The 20617-nt window shown below is 43.8% G+C and overlaps 2 protein-coding genes across 2 annotated transcripts; both read right to left on the bottom strand.

The window, feature by feature from the left end:
• Nucleotides 1-985: 985 nt before the first annotated feature.
• Nucleotides 986-1924, bottom strand: LOC144218907 (olfactory receptor 10V1-like). Its single transcript, XM_077748894.1, has one exon. The coding sequence runs from the start codon at nucleotides 1922-1924 to the stop codon at nucleotides 986-988; it is 939 nt and encodes a 312-aa protein (XP_077605020.1).
• A 16205-nt stretch (nucleotides 1925-18129) lies between these two features.
• On the bottom strand, nucleotides 18130-19327 carry LOC144218844 (olfactory receptor 10V1-like). Its single transcript, XM_077748816.1, has 2 exons — nucleotides 18410-19327; nucleotides 18130-18222 (listed from the first exon to the last, which is right to left on the bottom strand). The coding sequence occupies exons 1-2, from the start codon at nucleotides 19325-19327 to the stop codon at nucleotides 18130-18132; spliced, it is 1011 nt and encodes a 336-aa protein (XP_077604942.1).
• Between the last annotated feature and the right edge of the window lie 1290 nt (nucleotides 19328-20617).

The following is a 20617-nucleotide window of genomic DNA, read 5'->3' as shown; positions in this document are numbered from 1 at the left end:
AGTACATAGAAACTAGCGAAGGATAGAAATGTGAGATGGGTGAGTGTGTGAGTGTGTGTGTGTGTGTGTGTGTGTGTGCGCGCGCGCGTGTCTGAAAGAAAACAGAGGGAGGAGACCCTATGGGCACGAGGAGAGTGAGTTAGACGCAGACGAAGAACTAATGCAGAGTCAGAGATTGAGATGGAGACAGATCCGCTCTGGGTATAAAGGTCAGAAATAAGAAACACAACCTTTAAACTCCAGGGCTTTCCCCGTCGCCTTTCCCTGGAAGAGAATTGAGGATGAAAGAGAATTCAACAAGGCATCAACTCAGCATTTGCACTGCTGGAATCAGGAGAGCGTGGTTCTGATGGTCCCGGTTTGATGTGCATCCTTTTCTTGGCTCTTACCCCCGCCAAGAACTTGGGAACCAGACACAGACTTTATGTGTAATGGTGAGGATAAATAATAACAACATTCCTGCTGTATTTCCCTTTATCTTTTAAAAAACAATTTTTTTAACATTTATTTATTTTTGACAGCCAGAGAGAGACAGAGCATGAGCAGGGAAGAAGTAGAGAGAGAAGACACAGAATCCGAAGCGGACTCCAGGCTCTGAGCTGTCAGCACAGAGCCTGATGCGGGGCTTGAACCCAAAAACCATGAGATCATGACCTGAACATGACCTGAGTGGAAGTCAGACGCTTAACCAACTGAGCCACCCAGGCACCTGTATCTCCCTTTAAAAGTCACCATGTATTTTCACTTAATGTATCTCATTACATCCAAAACGACCCCAGAATTTAAGTCTGGTGGGCATTTTAATCCCCATTTTAGAGATGAAGGATCCAAGGCTGAGAAAAGAAAAAGTACTTTTCAAAAATAATATAACCAGGAAGAAGTAACTGTATAAAACCAACGACCTCTTAGCCCCCATCTCCTCGTCTTTCAGAAGACATACTCATTGGTTCCTTCCCAGCAATGTTGTCTGGAGCGTTCACTGGGTTTAGGACAACAGGAGCCTCATCATTGTTTTCTTCAAAGCATCCTTAAGCTCTCTGTTTCTCATGCTGTAGATCAAGGGGTTCAGCACCGGGGTGATGAATGTGTAAACCACAGACACCACCTGGCCCCTCTCTGGAGAGTACTCGGAGCTGGGGCACAAGTAGACGAGGCTTCCACACCCGTACTGGAGCAGGACCACAGTCAGGTGGGAGGAGCAGGTGGAGAAGGCCCTGTGCCTCCCCTCTGCGGAGCGGATCTTCAAGATGGCGGCCACGATGAAGACGTAGGAGAGGGCGATAAGCAGGAAGGGGATGGTGAGGACGGTGAGGCTGACCACAAACAGAATGGCCTCGTGGACCCAGGTATCTGCACAGGCCAGTCTCAATACAGGGAGGACATCGCAATAGAACAGGCTGATTTCCTTGCTGCGGCAGAAGGGGAGTTGGAAGATGAGCACAGTCAGCTGCATGGCCAAGATGAACGCCAGCACCAGAGACCCCAAGGCCAGCTGGACGCACAACGGCCAGCTCATCATGAGGGTGTAACGCAAAGGGTGACAGATGGCCACAAACCTGTCATAGGCCATGACGGCTAGTAGAATGCAGTCAGCGCTGCCCAGGAAGATGAAGAAGAACATCTGGGCACCACAGCCAGGCAGGGAGATGAGGGCTCTCTCCGCGGACAGGACGCTGGCCAGAGTCAGAGGGGCAATGGTGGAGGAGTAGCAGATCTCCAGAGCCGCCAAGCTGGCCAAGAAGAAGTACATGGGGGTGTGCAGGGAATGGTTGATCCAGATGATGAGAGAAATGGAGCCGTTGCCGCCGATGCTGACCAGGTACATGATGAGGAAGGCCACAAAGATTAGCATCTGCACCTCGGGGAGTTTGGAGAAGGGGCGGAAGTGGAAGCGAATCATCCCAGTCTGATTTGTAGCCTCCATGTACTCAGTGCACTGAACCTGCGGGTGACACGGTGCTGCCCCCCTGAGGAGAGAGAAATAGCAAGATCAGAGCTCCCACCGGGTGACCCATTCAACCCTTGGCCTCTCCCTTTCTTGATCTCAACCCCAACCATCTCTACCTCCTGTCTACACTCAGCAACTCGCCTCTAAATCAGACTTTTTGTTGTAATCACCCAGAAGTAGTTCACCACAGAAATCTTTTTTTTTAGTTGTGGTAAAATATACATGTATAATATTTCTAAGTTCAGCCATATGTAAATGTATGATTCAGGGGCATTAAATACATCCACCATGTTGTGTAACCATCACCTCTATCCATAACCAAAACTTTTTTTATCATCCCCAACAAAAACTCTGTACCCGCTAAACAATAACTTCCCACATGCCATCCTCCCAAATCCCAGTTACCTCTATCCTGATTTCTGTCTCTATAAGTTTGCCTATCCTAGGCACCTCATATAAGCAGAATCACACGGTATTTGTCCTTCTGTATCAGGATTATTTTACTCAGCATAATGCTTTCAAGGGCCATCCATGTGGTCGCATATGTCAGATATCCTTAATTTTTTATAGCTGAACAGTATTCCATTGTGTGTAAATATCACATTTTGTTCATCCATTCATCTGTTCACAGACACTTGGATTGTTTCCACCTTTTGTCTATTGTGAACAACGCTGCCATGAACATAGGTGTGTAAGCATCCGTTCAAGTCAGAGCTGAACTCTTAAATCACAGAATACCATACTCAGACCACAAATTCCTCTATGCCCTCATCCCTTGCCTGGCTCTCAAGGGCACAGCCTCTGGGGTTAGACCATCTAGGTTCTAATCCCTGATCTGCCATTGACCAAGAGTATGACCTAGAGCAACTTGATATGTTTTCTGCTTCAATTTCTCTATCTATAAAGATGACAATAGGACATAACTCTTAGGAATGTTGCCAGAAGTAAATGTGTCTGGGCCCTGGTGAACTCTCCATGAGTGTGAGCAATAATCAGGAATACTTCTCTTCTTCTACCTCACCAAGACCACCTTGATGCCTCCATTTCCCCCAAATAAGCCTCCTTTGGGCTTTGCTCCCTTCCTTACCCAACCAAGACCTATGGTTCATATCTTCCATTAGTCTTTTGCCAATATTACCACCATCTGTGGCTCCTTGACCTTTTGTCAACTCCGTTACCTTCTATAATAGCCAACATACCTATTCCAGGCTGAACGGGACTCAAGATTGCAAAATCCTACTGAGCGGGGCCCCAACAAAGGGGCATTATCAACCCCAGCACTGACCCCAGTCCCCTAGTGAGCTCCTCCTTCTGGTCCCCTCCAAGACTAGTGCAAATTTCTCTGGTCTCTTCAAGTCTTGTCTTCTGCTACCTCCTTCCTCACTAGCAGTGGATGACCCAGCCTCCAGCTTCACAGCAAAAAATAACAGAAGCCACTTGGAGGCAATTGATCCTCCGTCTCGCTAGTACTGAAACTATAACATAGGACCTATAACACATCCCTCCATCTGACATGACCCTCTAATGGCTCCCTAGCTCCTTCCCATTATGACTATTTCCTACTCTTCAGCCTGGGCAAGCCAGTTTCCATCTTACTCCTGAAACCGCTCTAATGAAGGTCACCAATGACGTCCACATCATTGAGTCCAACAGCTACTTACGACTTGATCTGCATCGCATTCAAAGCCATTGGCTACTCCATTCTCCTTGAAATTCCCCACCTGTAGCCTTTGTAATGCTGTTCTGCCCGGACTCCCTTCCTACCTCTCTAGACCCTTGTCCATCTTTTTGCCACTTTCCCCCTTTTCCATTTCCATCACTTTCAGAGACTACTCTTCCTCTTAGTGAGTTTGCAAAAGGAAAGTGTTCCTGGCTGTTCTGGATCTGCTCCCTAGGTCCACTCTCCACCCTGCTCTGCCCCATGGGAGGCTAGTGACAAAGGACTGCATTAGCCAGTCACCCTGCCCCTGTGGTTTCTGGTTCAGTTTGGCCAATGACAGCTACTGACTCTCATTGAAGTAGCATAAAGAATGAAGGGTAGCATGAAGTTCAGCGGGGTATTTATCCCACCCCTTCAACACACACACACACACACACACACACACACACACACACACCCCATATCACATCTCCTGCAGAAACATAAAACTGACAATTTGCCTTTCTTCCAATGATTAAGCAGTTCACAGTGCCACAGTAGAAAGGGGGGACCACCCTGCAACCTGAGTTAAATGAAAACAGATGATCCTGACTGGGTTATGGATGCCCAAAGGAATGCATTTCTTGTTTATTTTTGCTATGCTGATGTCTAAAGATGTATCATGACTTTTGAAAATATGATAATCATGTAAGAATGTTGTTTTCCACCATAAACAGAATAATACAACCTTATATCCTTGCTGATTTGCAATTTTATCCTTTGAGTATTTGTTAGGTTTTTATGTCTGACAAGCCAGTCTTTTTAATGTCTGACTCCCCGCATGCTTTGGAAGTAAAGTGTTTTCCTTTCCTAAATGCATCTGCCCCTGAACGGGTCATCTGTTTGGCGCAGCCTCATGTGGGGTAGGAGGGCTAGAAGATGGCTGGAATCATGGTAGGAAATTTTTCATCTGGAACTTTCTGAGAGTTTTATTCCTTAAAAATGTTAATTCCTTTTCTGAGGCAACATTAAAAGCACATACCTGCCTGTCTTTCTCTCTATGCACAGCAAGTGAGGATGGACAGCACATCCTTCACCCCAAATATTTGATCTCCATGAGTTAAACACTAATGGGGCAAACACTTTTTTAAAAAAAAAAANTTGTTAGTTTCCTGAGGAACCTCCGCACTGTTTTCCAGAGGGGCTGCACCAGTTTACATTCCCACCAACAGTGTAGGAGGGTGTGGGGCAAACACTTATAAGAAAAAGAACGATTATCTATAACCAGGGGTCTCACCATTCCTTGAATGATGTGTTTGCCTCTGGGTTCGCTTTGTATTTCACTCCCCTCCTTGGACTGTAAGCTCCATGAGAGCAGGGACAATGGGGTCCCATTCTGTACTAATGCCCAGGACCTAGCACAGCGTCAGGCACTGTGTAATCTGTATTGACATGAACACTGGAGATTTACTGAGGCCCTATCAATGCAGTGACTGATACTTCGTACTTTTGAAGTAGAAATAGTAATCTTCGTTTTAGCACTCTGATTCTGAAGAGGCTTATCCTTTCTGGAGAGATAATCAGTGTCTTCAAGAAGTGATTTAAGATGTCACATGCATTGGCGGTGCCTGGATGGCTCAGTCGGTTAAGCATCTGACTCTTGATTTTGGCTCAGGTCATGATCTCGTGGTTCGTGGGATTGAATCCCATATCGGGCTCTGTGCTGACAGTGCAGAGTCTGCTTGGGATTCTCTCTCCCTTGCTGTCTGTACCTCCCCCATTCTCACTTGTGCACTCTCTCTCTTTCAAAATAATTACATAAATGTAAAAAAAAAGATGTAGGGGCACCTGGGTGGCTTAGTCGGTTAAGCAACCGACTTCAGCATAGGTCATGATCTCACAGTTTGTGGGTTTGAACTCCATGTTGGGCTCTGCACTGACAGCCCGGAGCCTGAAGCCTGCTTCAAATTCTGTCTCTCAATCTCTCTCTCTCTCTCTCTCTCTCTCTCTCTGCCCCTCCCACACTGGCATTTTGTCTCTCAAAAATAAACATTGAAAAAAATTTTTTTAAATGTACTCTCAACATTAAAGGATCTACCCTAAGGAAATAGCCTGGCATATGGAGCCAAATGCACAAAGATGTGTGCAGTGGGCCTTAATAATTTTTTATAAGGAGACAAAACAAATGCTTAACAAAAAGTAACGTTTTGGGGCACCCGGGTGGCTCAGTTGGTTGAGCGTCTGACTTCGGCTCAGGTCATGATCTCGCAGTTCACAAGTTTGAGTCCCACATCAGGCTCACTGCTGTCAGCCCAGAGCCCACTTTAGATTCTCTGTCCACCCCCCACACCTCTCCCCCCGCTCATACACACACTCTCTCTCCCTCTCTCTCTCTCTTTCAAAAATAAATCAGCACTTACAAAAGTGATGTTTCAGTCACTTGACATATATTCATATGATGAACTACTATATTGCCATTAAAATTGTTATAATTAAGAGGTTTAATAAGGTGAGAAGATGCTCATAATATAACATTAAATGAAGAAAACAATGAGGCAAGACTATGCATCGCATGAACAAATTATGCGACCAATATAAAGAAGGACAGTAAACTCAGTGTTTTTTAGAAAAACGGGTGATGACTGTTTTCTTCATGCTTTTCTCCACTTTTTAAATTTCCTTCCAAAAATGTGTGTTTATTGTTTCAATTATAAAAGTTTCATTGATTTTTAGAATTCTTGTTTGAGAGGTGAGGAAACGGAAGTTCCCTAACACACCCCTAGTTATACAGTCTTTGTTGGAACCAGGATTCACATCCATTTACAGGCTGAGTTTATTGTTGTGAACCTCCCTTCCTCTCTTCCTCTCTCCCTCCTTTCCTTTCCTTTCTTTTCCTTCCCTTCCCTTCCCTTCCCTTTCCTTTCCCTTCCTTTCCTTCTCCTCTCATTTTTCCTTTATCCTCATCTCTTCTTAAATTCAACCCTTTAGATTTAACTCATCATTCTAGCCCATCAAGATCATACAGAGAATTTCAATTCTTTACTCCAGTGAGTAATCAATTTCGCTCCCCTGTCATCTACAAATTTAATGAACATGTTTCTCAAAGCTATAACTCTGGGCATTAGTCGTAGCTCTTGGAAGCCACATCTCTCAAGCACACTACCTCCAGTATCCCTCAAAATTTTCTTCAGAACATCAACAGGTTTTCAGAGAAGTTTAAGAATAAAAGATTCTCTCTGTGGAATGTCTTAAAAACTATAATGAATCCCACTGCACTGCACAATCATGTTGATCACAGAGAGGATGTTCAACATTCCTTGGATAAGGAAATCTAATTCTCATTCTCATCCCTTAGGCTCACCTGAATTCACAACCCATTTTCCACAACCCTGGCCAGACACACACATTTCTCTCTTAATTAAATATATGTCATCCCACTTGACTATTAAAGCTACATAATTCATGTTTCCCTTTTTGTCTTAGCTGCTAGGAAGCCCAAAACCAAGTTTTGTATTCAACTGCTTATCATTCCTCAACTCCAATAACTCCATTTCTATTTCTCTCTTATCTTCTCTACTGTGCAAGTTGATTTTGATTTTCCTGTCACTAGGGTTTTATTGCAAGTCACTCTATTTTTAGGAACATGCAAAGTGTAATAAATCTATTAAACAAATAAAAAATTGTTCTTGCCTTTGGTGTCTTCACCCAAGGTATTGACGAGTGAATGAGAAATCTCTCCACTCTTCACTCCCAAACTTGCTCCTCCTCTGGGGTCCTTTCAATGGTACGAAGATGACAATCCTGTGGGCTTTGTTGTAGTTAAATGTTCTCTTTCATTGTCTGCTTTCTTCTCCCTTTGCTGCTACATAATGCCTTGCTACCTTAAGGTTGGATCAGAGAATTCCAGCTCTCCTCTCATCCAGGAACTATACATTCTCAATAATGTTGCATCTTCTTTGATGAGTCTCTTGGTACCAGTACCGCTTCCAAAGACTTGGCAAACATTCACAGAAAAAGCCTTTCCTCTTCCATAAAGACCTTCGCATACCCCTCTATCTTCTTCCCTCATGGCGTGTAATTAAGAGGACTATTTGTACATTCACTCGTTCAACAAGTATTCACTGAGCATCTACTATCAACCAGGCATAGAGTGTGTAACCTAGAAACTGAGTAGATTACACAGTATTTCCTGGGTGCCCCAACAAAGCATGGACACCTCCTACAAGGAGGGTGGATAACTTCTTCACCACTCTCAGCCAACCTAGGAAATCAGCTACATTTCAAGGGAGACGCAGACTATTCCCTCGCCCTCAGTAGTGAACTGTTTTGAAGACTTATTTGTTGTTAGAATATTTGGCATAAGCCCTGTCACCTAATTCACTCCAGCAGATTGTACGAATGTTCCCATCCAATTTTAACTTCACCCCAGGAAGACCCTCACAGGATCAGGGAACCCCAAGGTCAGTAGGGTTCATGGGTCCATTCCCCGGGGTCTAGACCACACAACAACTCATCAACGTGGTCTTCCCTCTACCCTCCTTACCTTGAGAGGCTGGTAACTACATCCTTCCCCGAGGCTGAGTGAAGGCCACAGTGGAATCCCCTTCTTCACAATCTTGGGACCCATGGAGACCGACTCTCTGAGAAACGGCCCAGCAGTGAGGGGGGCTCACATCCAGACGCTGTTAAAATCCTTCCCTGATGCCTCTTCTCAAGGGAAATGCATGGGACTTTAGCCCTTGCAGAGACAGAATTCTGGCTTTTCTCTCTCAGCTCTCAGTTCTTCTCATCTTCTGTCTGGGGATTTCCCTGCCAACGTTGGTTCAGTAAAGCCCCAAGAGGCTAACTTAGCTTTGCACTTGACCATCCCCTATAGGTCAATGTCTGAACACAAATAGGAATTATTTGGAGATGTGATATTCCAAACTGATTTAACTGCTACTAGACTGAACTATGTTCTAATTACTGCTTAATTTTTACTCTCCAAGTTTGGGAGAGTTTAAAAGATATATAACTTTAATTAATCCAAATGAAGATTAATATTTTGTGCACCTGGACAAATTCAAGGCATCTTTCAGAGCTCAGCCAGGTGTCATCTGTTAAGTAAGGCCATGTTCTGATACACCTTCCTCCAACCTCCTCCAAAAAGGGAAAGATCACTCCCTGCTCCATCCTTTGTGGTGGTTTTGTCCTCACCCGAATTATAGCACTTATCACTCTGTATTTTGTTTCCTTAAAATTTTTTAACATTTAATTATTTTTGAGAGAGAGAGAGCGTGAGTAGGGGAGGGGCAGAGAGAAAGAGGGAGACACAGAATCTGAAGCAGGCTCTGAACTGTCAGCACAGAGCCAGACACGGGGCTCAGAGTCACAAACCTTGAGATCATGACCTGAGCGGAAGTCGGACGCTTAACCAACTGAGCCACCCAGGCATCCCTGCATTGTGTTTATTATAATATTTACTCCACCCCTACCAGGATTACGTCCTCAATGGAAGCAACTAATTCAACTAGGTATTGCATTGCGTGTTGTAGTCAGTGCTAAGCACCTAACAGGTGTCTGGTATACATTGATTGCAGAACGTTAGAGCACTGGACATTCCTTTCTTTGTTCACCAAATATTGTTCAAGACCCTGCCACACACCCTATAATTTTTTTCTTTTTTTTACCAGTAGTTGATAGTGATCCTTGTCAAGGCTATTATAAAACGTAGGGGGAAAATTCAGTTATTTCCGTTATTTTTAATGTTTTTTTCTTTATTTTTGAGAGAGAAAGAGAGAGAGAATGAGTGGGGCAAGGGCAGAGAAAGTCACACACACAGAATCTGATGCAGGCTGCTGGCTTTGAGCTGTAAATGTGGGGCTCAAACTTGTGAACCGTGAGATCATGACCTGAGCCGAAGTTGGCAGCTTACCTGACTGAGCCACCCAAGCGCCCCTCAAACTTCAGTTATTAATGAACAATCTTTGTGATTTATGAATTACTTAATGTTTTCCTTTTTTCTTAGTTTATTTATTTAAGTAATCTCTATGCCAACGTGGGGCTCCAACTCACAACCTTGAGGTTAAGAGTGGCACACTCTTCTGACTGAGTCAGCCAGATGCCCTCGATTACTTCATGTTTTTCTTTTCTTTTTTTTAATGTTTATTTATTTTTGAGAGAGAGAGAGAGAGAGAGAGGGAGGGGCAGAGAGAGAGGGAGACACAGAATCTGAAGCAGGCTCTAAACTGTCAGCACAGAGTTCAACACGGGGCTCAAACTTGCAAACCACAAGATTAGTGACCTGAGCTGAAGTCAAACACTTAACTGACTGAGCCACCCAGGCACCCCAATGTTTTTCTTGACTTAAATTCAACTCACTCACTTTTTGTTACGTATCAGCATGTATTATGCCGGTTCTGTTTTGTAGTCTCTCATGTTCATTTATGTGTCACCTAAAATTTTCAGATGAAAATTTGAAGAACCAGTAACTGAACACTCTGTGAACACTGTTAAAAATGAAGGCCTACAGGGGCTTCTGAGTGGCTCAGTATGTTAAGTGTCCAACTCTTGACTTTGGCTCACATCATAATCTCATGGTTCATGAGTCTGAGTTTAAGCCCCATGTCGGGCTCTACACTAACAGCTCAGAGACTGCTTGGGATTCTCTCTGTCTCTCCCTCTCTCATTCCTCCCCCCCTCTCTCTTCCTCTTCCCTCTCTCTCTCTCTCTTTCAAAATAAATAAATAAACTTAAAATAAGAAAATGAAGACCTAAAAGGGTGTATATATGTGTGAGAGTGGGAGAGCTTGGCAGGAAGTTGTCAAAGCAATCTAGAAAGAAAAATGCAAAACATTCCTGAAAAGCAATCACCAACCATTTGAAAGCCTAACTGACCTGGAACATGTTTCAGGAAGGATAAGTGGGCAGATGTCTACTCAGAGAAGAGCCCAGGAAACCATTCTGTCTTGAGCCAAAGGTGCAAGCTGCAGGCCCACAAGCCACAGGCAGGCCGAGGGGAGCGTTCTGGTGGCTTCTCTGCCCCGCCCAAAGCCCCAGAATGCAACACAGCAGAGCAGCAGCTGAGCTTGAGTTGGGACTCTGTTTCCTTGGAGCTCGGCCCCCTTTCCACCGCAGCCAGAGTCACGGTCATGAATGACAATGCAGGCAAGCTGGCAGTTGTTTACTAATTATTCCTCTTAGTTTGTTATTTACTAATTATTCTTTCCCCCATTTTTCTTTTTCGTCTTGCAGCCTGAACAGTGGTTTTCTGCTTTCCAAATAATGTGCTTATGCCTTATAGGTGGTAAATAAATATTATTTTTAAAAAGCTATAGGGAGGGGCGCCTGGGTGGCTCAGTCAGTTAAGCATCCAACTTCAGCTCAGGACATGATCTCACACTTTGGGGGTTAAAGCCCCGCATCAGGCTCTGTGCTGACAGCTCAGAGCCTGGAGCCTGCTTCAGATTCTGTGTCTCCCCCTCTCTCTGCCCCACTCATGCTGTGTCAGTGTGTATGTCTCTCTTTCTCAAAAATAAAAAAATACTAAAAATAATAATAAAATAAAAAATTAAAAACTACAGGAAGAAAAATTGACCAGCTCCTTTGCAACTAGCACCAGTTCAGAGTCATCTTCTGATCCTACTTCTAGAATCAGACTCTAGGGAGTTTGAAAGAGAAAGTGACTGCATCCAAGGAGGCCATGAAGCAATTTCTATGACCAATGCACCTTTTTCCGGATTGTCTCTCCACATTCCTGTGAGTCACTGAATGCATCCAGGTGACCCCAACATCCAATCTGGTTCCCCCACATGCAACCACAAACCCACACTGGACATAGTCAGCAAATGTGCTATGTTTCCATGGGATGAGGGGAACTCAGTGAACTTTGCTGTTGATAGGCAAGGACTTGACCTTCACCTTGACCTACATCTCACCTCTCCAGAAAAAGAAACCAGAAAGACCCTGCAGCAAATGCTGTGTGGCCCCAAAGATCATTTTCTTAAGAGCAAAGACCAGGAGTGGTGAGCTCTCAATTTCACTACAAATCATCAAGTCATTGTGCTTTACTATTCTTTCTTGAAGGTTTTTAGTTTTTAGGTCAAACTTACCTGAGTAATAATCAGATCTTAAAATATATGTAAAAGGATTTGTGTTCAGTAACATTCATAAGTGAACAGGTTGCATTTTCAATTTGCTTGTGAGTTTTCTTTCATGTAGCCTGGCTTCTGTCTCAACAGACTCATTTTATTCAGAGCCAAGCCACTATTCCATCCGATATATTGTTGGTCTTTTACAGGATCATTTCCTTAAGAGCTTTTCCAGAAGATAATCTTCATCAGGTTAAGTATCTTAGATGAGAGAGAGAGAGAGAGAGAGAGAGAGAAAGAAAGAAAGAAAGAAAGAAAGAAAGAAAGAAAGAAAGAAAGAAAGAAAGAAAGAAAGAAAAGAAAGGAAGGAAAAGAAGAAAGAAAAGAGAGAGAAGGAAAGGAAAGAAAGGAAGGAAGGGTGATCAGTTGTTTGGGGAGGCCCCAGCCCTACAAAGACTGCTCTATGGTAAAGCATCCCAGGTAATGTGCTTGTGAATCTTCAAGAGGAAAGTAAAATTTGCACTCTTTCCATCCCTAATTAGCCAGAGAAATTTTTTCCATGCCATCTGAGGGATGTGGGCCTTTGAAAGTAAGCCAACGTTTTGAGAAACACTGGTTTGTTCTAGAAGAGAAGATGACCCAGTGTCTCATGACAACCCTTCGTCCTCTTTCTGCATTTGAGAATTCTAAGCTCTTTAGGCTGTTGGAACTTAGCACCCTTTACCTCTTCGTGTGCTGTCTTCTAAATAGTGCAAATAAATTTTAGGAAAAGCAAGAAATAGATTTTGTTTCTAAAGAGCAATTGAATCCAAATGAGACCCGGGTCATCTGCTACAGTTCACAAAGTCCTTTTAGATCCATGACCTCACTAATGACCCTCTCGACAGGCCTAGCATGACTTTACAGATGAAGACACTGTTACTTCACACCCAGAACACAGACACACAGCAACAGAGGAAGAGCGATAGAATTTAAAACAGTTTTGAAGTTTAAGTGTCTTTCCCCTCGGCTTCTAGATGGTTCATCCTTTTTTATTTCTTTTCCCACGTAGGAAAAAAACTGTTTGGCTCATAATATCCAGAAAGAGTCAATGTACTCTGAGCAGCAAGAACCTTGTAATTTCTTTTTTTAAGAGCATCCTTGAACAATTTGTTTCTCATGCTATTGATTAAGGGGTTCCGCACAAGGGTGGTGAATGTTTAAACCACAGACACCCGCCAGCCCCTCTCTGGGAGAGTAGCTGGTGTTGGAACACCCGAAGGAGGCCTCCTCATCCACACTGGAACAGGACCACAGTCAGGTGGAGAAGACCCTGTGCTTCCCCTCTGCCAAGCGGATCTTCAGGATGGCGGCCATGATGAAGACAGAGGAGAGAGTGATAAGCAGGAAGGGGATGGTGAGGGTGGTGATGCTGACCATAAATTTGTGTGCTAAGTTTCATTTATATTTTATTTTCATCTTCTAACACCTTACTGGATATGTCAATCAGTGTTCAGTGCTTCAACTCTACAAATGAGGAAACCACAGTCTACAGCGGTAGGTTGACTTGTCCAAGTTTGCACAGCTGATCAGTGGCTGATCCAGGATTTTAAACCAAGACGTCCTATCTCACCCCCTTCCATCAATGTGCATGAGCAACAGGAAGAGGATTTGGGGGTCCACAGGGGCCCCCCTAAAGCTGAGTTACAGCCTGCCTGATATTTTTAGTTAAAAGAGGGAACGTTTTCTTAAATAACTACCTTCTATAAATTCATTATGCAGTAGGGCCATGGCTTAGTTAGTTCAGGCTGTTAGAACAAAATGCCAGAGGGGCGCCTAGTGTCTCCGTCAGTTAAGTGTCCGACTTCAGCTCGTGATCTCATAGGTCATGAGTTCAGTCAGGTCATGATCTCATAGTTTGTGAGTTCAAGCTCTGTGTCGGCTCTGTACTGACAGTTCAGAGCCTGAAGCCTGCTTTGGATTCTCTGTCTCCCTCTCTCTGCACGCCCCCCCCCCCCCGGAAATAAATAAACATTAAAAATGGTTTAAAAAAAAAGAAGAAGAAGAATAAACTGCCAGATACTGGGTGGTTTCTAAACAACAGAAATTTATTTCTCACGATTCTGGAGGCTGGAAGCCTGATATTTAGGTGCCACATAGTTGGGCGAGGGCCCTCTTCCACACTATCATTATATCCTTACAGCAGAAGGGGTTAGAGAGCTTTGTGGGATTCCTTCTTCTTCTTTCTAAAAAAAATTTTTAAGTTTATTTATTTATTTTGAGAGAGAGAGCATGTACACATGTGAGCTCACAAGAGCAAAAGAGGGACAGAGAGAGAGGGAGAGAGAGAATCCCAAGCAGGCTCCATGCTGACAGCACAGAGTCCTAGACAGGTCTCAATCTCATGAACTCTGAAAATGTGACCTGAGCCAAGATAAAGAGTTGGCCACTTAACCGACTGGGTCACACAGGTGCCCCTGTGGGATCACTTTTATAAGAGCACTAATACCATTCATGATGACTCCATCCTCATGACCAAATTACCTCCAAAATGTACCACTTCCAAATACCATCATATCAGGGATTAGATCCAATATATGAATTTTGAGGGGATACAAACATTCAGTGCATACTAGGCCACTTGCTTCACATAGCTAATACCACTAAGAGTTACTCTGGTGGGCTCAGACCAATGAGTAAATAAAATCACATTAGAATATGATGATATTGTTTTGTGCTGTTCAAATCTGATTCCGTTGGAGTACCAGTATGAAATTAGAGCGTGCAGATGGATATGTAATGAAAGAAAAGAAAACCAATCCTGGGGTGCCTGGGTGGCTTAGTCGGTTAAGCGTCCGACTTTCGCTTGGGTCATGATCTCGCGGTTCGTGGTTTCGAGCCCCGCGTCGGGCTCTGTGCTGACTGCCAGCTCAGAGCTTGGAGCCTGTTTCAGAGTCTGTCACTCCCTCTCTCTCTGACCCTCCCCTGCTCACACTGTCTCCCTCTCTCCTATAAATAAATAAAACATTAAAAAAAGAAAGAAAGAAAGAAAGAAAGAAAGAAAGAAAGAAAGAAAGAAAGAAAGAAAGAAAGAAAGAAAAGAAAACCAATCGTGTCCAAATCTTGTACAGTGAGTACAAAAGTTCTTGGCTTATTATTAATGCAGAACATATGTATTCCAACTCTTGGATAAAAACAGCAAGCAGGACGGGGCGCCTGGGTGGCTTAGTCGGTTAAGCGTCCGACTTTCGCTTGGGTCATGATCTCGCGGTTCGTGGGTTCGAGCCCCGCATCGGGCTCTGTGCTGACTGCCAGCTCGGAGCCTGGAGCCTGTTTCGGAGTCTGTGTCTCCCTCTCTCTCTGACCCTCCCCTGCTCACGCTGTCTCTCTCTCTCCTAGAAATAAATAAAAAATATTTAAAAAAAAAAAAAACAGCAAGCAGGAACTTTCTCTTCTCCAATTCCTATCAAGACCTTGGTTGAGTAAAATAGTGTTTGTGGAGCACCTCCTGAAAGACATGCTGGCCCATCAGGCTCTAATAGTTTAGGTTTATTCCCTAAAATCAAGTTAGAGAATTTGAGAGATATATCCTTTTACTGACTGTACTCATCCCTTGTAGATTTAAGTGCTTTAAGTGACTGAAACATCAATGTCACACCATCAGCTTACATTGAGCATTAGCCCTAGAAAGTTCATCCCATATTTACTGTATGTTATAGTGGTTAAGGTCACAGGCTCTGGAGTGAGACTGTGACAGCCCTTACTAGCTGTGTGATCTTGGGAAAATTACTCAACCTCTCTAAGCTTCAGTCCTTTATGTGTAAAATGAGGATAATAACGGTACCAATCTCATAAGATGTTGTGGGAATCAAGTGAATTAACGTGTTCTAAGCACATAAACAATGTCTGGCACATACTTCAGTGCTCAGTAAGTGATAGCTAGTATTATTATTCTAATCACTGGTGTGTTAAGTGTGCTATATTCTCCTTTGGAAAGCTGTGGAGAAATATTCTTTTACATCTGAGATTTAACCAAAAAAAAGTGTTAGATTTCTCCATAGTTCTACTATATAGTATTATATGAACTCTGAATTCTCACACTGAATAATATTTTATTCTTTTCCCTGGCTACTAGAAATCTCAGATACCTGTAGGTGACCACTATATAGACTTCAGAGGAACACACAAGTTACATTTCTGCATTGCAATTTTACTACTATATACTCTATGACCCTGCCTAAATTTTTCCTTTACCCCAATCTTCTTGCCTATATGGCTTTTTAAATTCTTTTTTAAACATTAAAAGGTGCAGAGAGAGAAGGAGGCAGAGAATCCAAAGCAGTCTCTGTGCTGTCAGCACAAAGCCCAACACGATGCTTAAACTTATGAGCCATGAATCATGACCTGAGCTGAAGTCAGATGCTCAACTTACTGAGCCACCCAGGTGCCTTATTCTTGTCTATGTGTTTTTAACATTTGTATCCAATTTATTTTTTTACATTCTTGCTTATTTTACTTTTTAATATATTTTAGCTAGCTAATACATAGTACAATATTGGTTTCAGAAGTAGGATTCAGTGATTTATCGCTTACATACAACACCCAGTGCTCATCCGGCAAGTGCCCTCTTAATTCCCATCACCCATCTAGCCCGTCTCTCACCCACCTCCTTCCATCAACCTTCAGTTTGTTCTCTATCGTTAAGAGTCTCTTGTGACTTGTTTCCTTCTCCTCTCTTTTCCCCCTTTTCCCCTAGGTTCATCTGTTTTGTTTCTTAAATTCCACATATGAGTGAAATCACATGGTATTTGTCTTTCTCTGACTGACTGGTTTCACTTAGCACGATACAGTCTAGCTCCATGTACATTGCTGCGAATGACAAGATTTCGTTCTTTTTGCTCACTGAGTAATATTCCATTGTGTACTTTATCTACTTTATCTTCTTTATCTCCTCATCAGTAGATGGACATTTGGGCTCTCTGCATAATTTGGCCATTGATAATGCTACTATAAACATTGGGGTGCATGTACCCCTTCAAAACTGTATTTTTGTAACCTTTGGGTAAATACCTAATAATGCAATTGCTGGATCATATGGTGGTTCTAAATTTTGCTTTCCGAGTGCATCCAATGTATTTTTAAGCTGCTTCACATCTTTTGTGGAACCATACTGGAAACAGAATTAATTAAAACTAGATAAGTAATATATTAATTCCACCAAACACCACTGCTATCAATAAACTGTTGAATCACCACACAAGCACAACTAAACATATTTGGATGCCCCGGGAATTCTTGCCATCAGGTTCTCATATTCCCCCTCTTTCTCACATGTAACACAATCAGATATGGAATAGGCTGGTTTTTATCATCGATTGCTTTGCAGATCGAGAAGAGAATGAGATTCTGTCCTTTTTCCTTTTTAAGGAAGATGTGTTGGAAATACCTTTCCCTACCTACTCTCAGCCCTCCATCTGGTCCCTGCCACCAACCTCCCTGACAGCCCTTCTCATTGCCAACTGGGGCTTGGGCTTCCCCTGCAGGAATTGCAGGGGCCATCTCCTGCCATGAGAAGCAACTGTCTCGACTGCTTCAGGAAGGGTTGATCAGATCATCAGGAAGGCAAGCCTTGAACTTAGTAAAAGCAGTTCAAGTGCAAGTGACAGAGGACTTAAATATATACATACACACATAATAATCATGGCTTCTTCTGGACTTTCTTATATTTTTTTAACTTTTTTAAATGTTTAGTTATTTTTGAGAGAGAGACAGAGAAACAGAGCACAAGTGGGGGAGAGGCAGAGAGAGAAGGAGACACAGAATCCAAAAGCAGGCTCCAGGCTCTAAACTGTCAGCACAGAGCCTGACATGGGGCTTGAAATCATGAACTGTGAGATCATGTCCTGAGCCAAAGTCAGACGCTTAACCCACTGAGCCACCCAGGCATCCCTGTACTTTCCTATTATATTTTCACACATCCATTATCTCACTTGACTATCAATCCAACTCCCTTGAAATAGAAAGGCTGTTGTTATCACCACCCTCTTTTTTACATAAAAGCAAGGTGAGAACTCAAGTCCATGGTTAGACCCTACAGCTAAATACCCACCACTTGCCAGAAAATGCAAAGAAAAAATAAGTCATTTCTTCTATTCTAAGGGGCCTTATAGACTTATTTTAGAGGCAACACCGAAACGTGTGAAACTTGGTTGTACAAAAAGACAATAATTTGTTTTGATAAAAATCAAAAGAAGTATGATTTAGTGGAAAGAGGAAGCCCACTGTCAGAAGAATGGCCAGACAGACTTTATTAAGCCAGTGGGACTTGAGCAGGCCTTGAATGGCAAAGAGAAAGGTCAGAAGACATTTGAGTATTTGGATTCATTGGGTCCATGTACTATCAGGGATGTAGGCTCTTAAAACAGATAACAGGATGGCCTCCATTATATCAAATGCTACTGTCTCCCTGTCCATCCATTTATTCACCCTCTCCTTCACTGATACTCCTGTCCAGTCCTTATTCTATGATGAGAGAGGAGGCTGGCTAAGTAGTCAGGGCCAATCCAGGGATTCCTCATTGGAATTTCCTAAAAAGCAGAGGAACGCACACTGGTGAGCACTTCACAGGCTTGGAAAGCCACAGAGACAGGCATCTCTCTGCTCCTTCCTTTTTGCTTTGGAGCATCCTGACCTAGAGATCATGCTTCTCCTGGTTTGGGGAGTACTTTTTCTAGGAAGGGATACTTCTGATTTCCTGAACCAGCACGTTCTTACCATAAGTCTTCTTACTGCATCAGTCACCTCTTGATTCCTTATGCTATAGATCAAGGGGTTTAGCACTGGTGAAAAAAAGGTGTAGACAACAGACACTGCCCGGCCCTCTTCTGGAGAGTAGCTGGAGCTGGGGCGAAGGTAGATAAGGGTGCAACACCCATACTGCAGGAGAACCACGCTGAGGTGGGAGGAACAGGTGGAGAAAGCCCGGCGCTTTCCCTCAGCTGAATTCATCCTCAGGATGGTGGCCACAATGCAGCCATAGGAGAGGCAGATCAGGAGGAAAGGGACAGCCACCGCGGCCACACTGATGGCATAGAGAGCTGCCTCGTGCATGCGGGTGTCCACACAGGCCAGGCGCATGACTGCAGGCATGTCACAGAAGAAGTGGTAGATTTCACTGTGGCCACAGAATGGAAGGCGGCAGATCAGAATGGTCAAAGGCAGTGACAACAGAAATCCCAGGCCCAAAGAACCTACAGTCATCTGCCCACAGAGCCGCCAACTCATGATGACGTGGTAATGCAATGGGTGGCAGATTGCCACGTACCTGTCATAGGCCATGACAGCAAGCAGGACGCAGTCAGACCCTCCAAGAAGAATGAAGAAGAACATCTGGGCCCCACAGCTGGGAAGAGAGATGAGCATGTGCCCCACGGAAAGGATGCTAGCCAGAGTCAGGGGAGCAATGTTGGTGGAGTAGCCAATCTCCAGCACGGCCAGGACGAAGAGGAAGAAGTACATTGGGGTGTGGAGGGAGTGATCTCGCCAGATTGTGAGCCCAATGGTGACGTTTCCAACAAGGCTTCCTAAGAACAACAGCAAGAAGGCCACAAATAAGAGGGGAGCCATTGCTGGGTCCATTGAGAAGGGGTGGAAGTGGAAGTAGACCACTCCCGTCTGGTTTTCCTCTTCCATCAGACCTGGAACAAGGAAAGAAGTGGTGGGAAAAGGGACTCCCCTTGTCCTGGAGTCTGGAATAGACCCAGCCATGTTAAAAACACAGTCTGCAATCACTGAGGACTTATCCTCAGTGCTGCCTTGGGAGTTCGGTTAATGTTATCTCACTTCCCCACTGCTTACCCTGCTCGCTGTGTGACACTGGAGAAATGATGGGCTTCAGCCCACTCATATTAAATTCCTTTTGAAGAGGGGAAGGGGCAGAGAGAGAGGAGAGGGGGAGTCTTACGTGGGCTCCACGCCCGGTGCCGAGCCTGACGTGGGGCTCAATCTCGCAACTGTGAGATCCTGACCTGAGCTGAAATCAAAAGTCGGATGCTTGACCGACTGAACCACACAGGCGCCCTTAGCCCAGTCATTTTAAACATGGGGAGAGTATAATGACTCCGAGGCATGGTGAAAATTAGTGGAGATTCTGTGTCTGAAAGTGCCAAGCCCCGAAACAGGCACGCAGTAGGTTCTCAATGGGATTTCCTATTTTCCTTCTTTCCTTGACCTTCATTCCTTATTTTTTTTTTACTTTTTTAAAACATTTTTTAAAGTTTATTTATTTATTTTGAGAGACAGAGAGAGAGTGAGAAAGAGAGAGAATCCCAAGCAGGCTCCGTGCTGTCAGCACAGAGCCCAACATGGGGCTCGAACCCATGAGTCGTAAGATCACGACCTGAGCCTAAATCAAGAGCCAAACCCTTAACCGAATGAGTCACCCAGGTGGCCCTTTCCTTTTTGTTTTAAAGCAAATACTCCTGATCATTCACATGCCTCTTTAGTGCTGTGATTATCCAATTACCAGAACATCTTAAAAATACACATTTATACAAAGAGCACATGATGCCCGTATTGAGCCCAGAAGGCAGACAACAGAGGTGTTTCCTTTAGCCGTTACACATATGGACCTGGAAGCCCAGATAAGTGAAAAATAGCTCATACTGCTATCCTCTCCCCCGCCCCCCCAGTTCGTGTTTTTGTCTTCAACCCTCAACAATCCAATTTTTTGTTTTGTTTTGTTTCATTTTGTCTACCAAACAAGGACCCTCCTCTTATTTTGCCCTCTTTCATTTGTCCACCTGCATCTGCATTTTCATGGTGTCCATCCTAGATAGGGTTTTCATCTCCTCATGTGTGGCTCACCCTCCCACCAACCCAACTTATCATACTTTTAGATCAACCCCTCTTAAATGCTTTTTTTTAAATTTTTTAATGTTTATTTATTTTTGAGAGAGAGACGTAGCGTGAGCCAGGGAGGGT

The sequence above is a fragment of the Crocuta crocuta genome, unplaced genomic scaffold (assembly GCF_008692635.1).
Source record: "Crocuta crocuta isolate KB4526 unplaced genomic scaffold, BGI_CrCroc_1.0 scaffold323, whole genome shotgun sequence".
NCBI classification, from domain to species: Eukaryota; Metazoa; Chordata; class Mammalia; order Carnivora; family Hyaenidae; genus Crocuta; species Crocuta crocuta.
Note: the sequence above shows the minus strand (reverse complement) of the source record. Positions and strands in the feature narration are given on the sequence as shown.

Bases quoted from the DNA above. Each gene is read 5' to 3' on its own strand.
- LOC144218907 (XM_077748894.1), bottom strand. From the start codon at position 1,924: ATGGAGGCTACAAATCAGACTGGGATGATTCGCTTCCACTTCCGCCCC.
- LOC144218844 (XM_077748816.1), bottom strand. From the start codon at position 19,327: ATGGAAGAGGAAAACCAGACGGGAGTGGTCTACTTCCACTTCCACCCC. The intron at 18,223-18,409 runs GTAAGAACGTGC...TCTGCTTTTTAG, and splicing joins ATGCAGTAAGAAGACTTATG to GAAATTCCAATGAGGAATCC.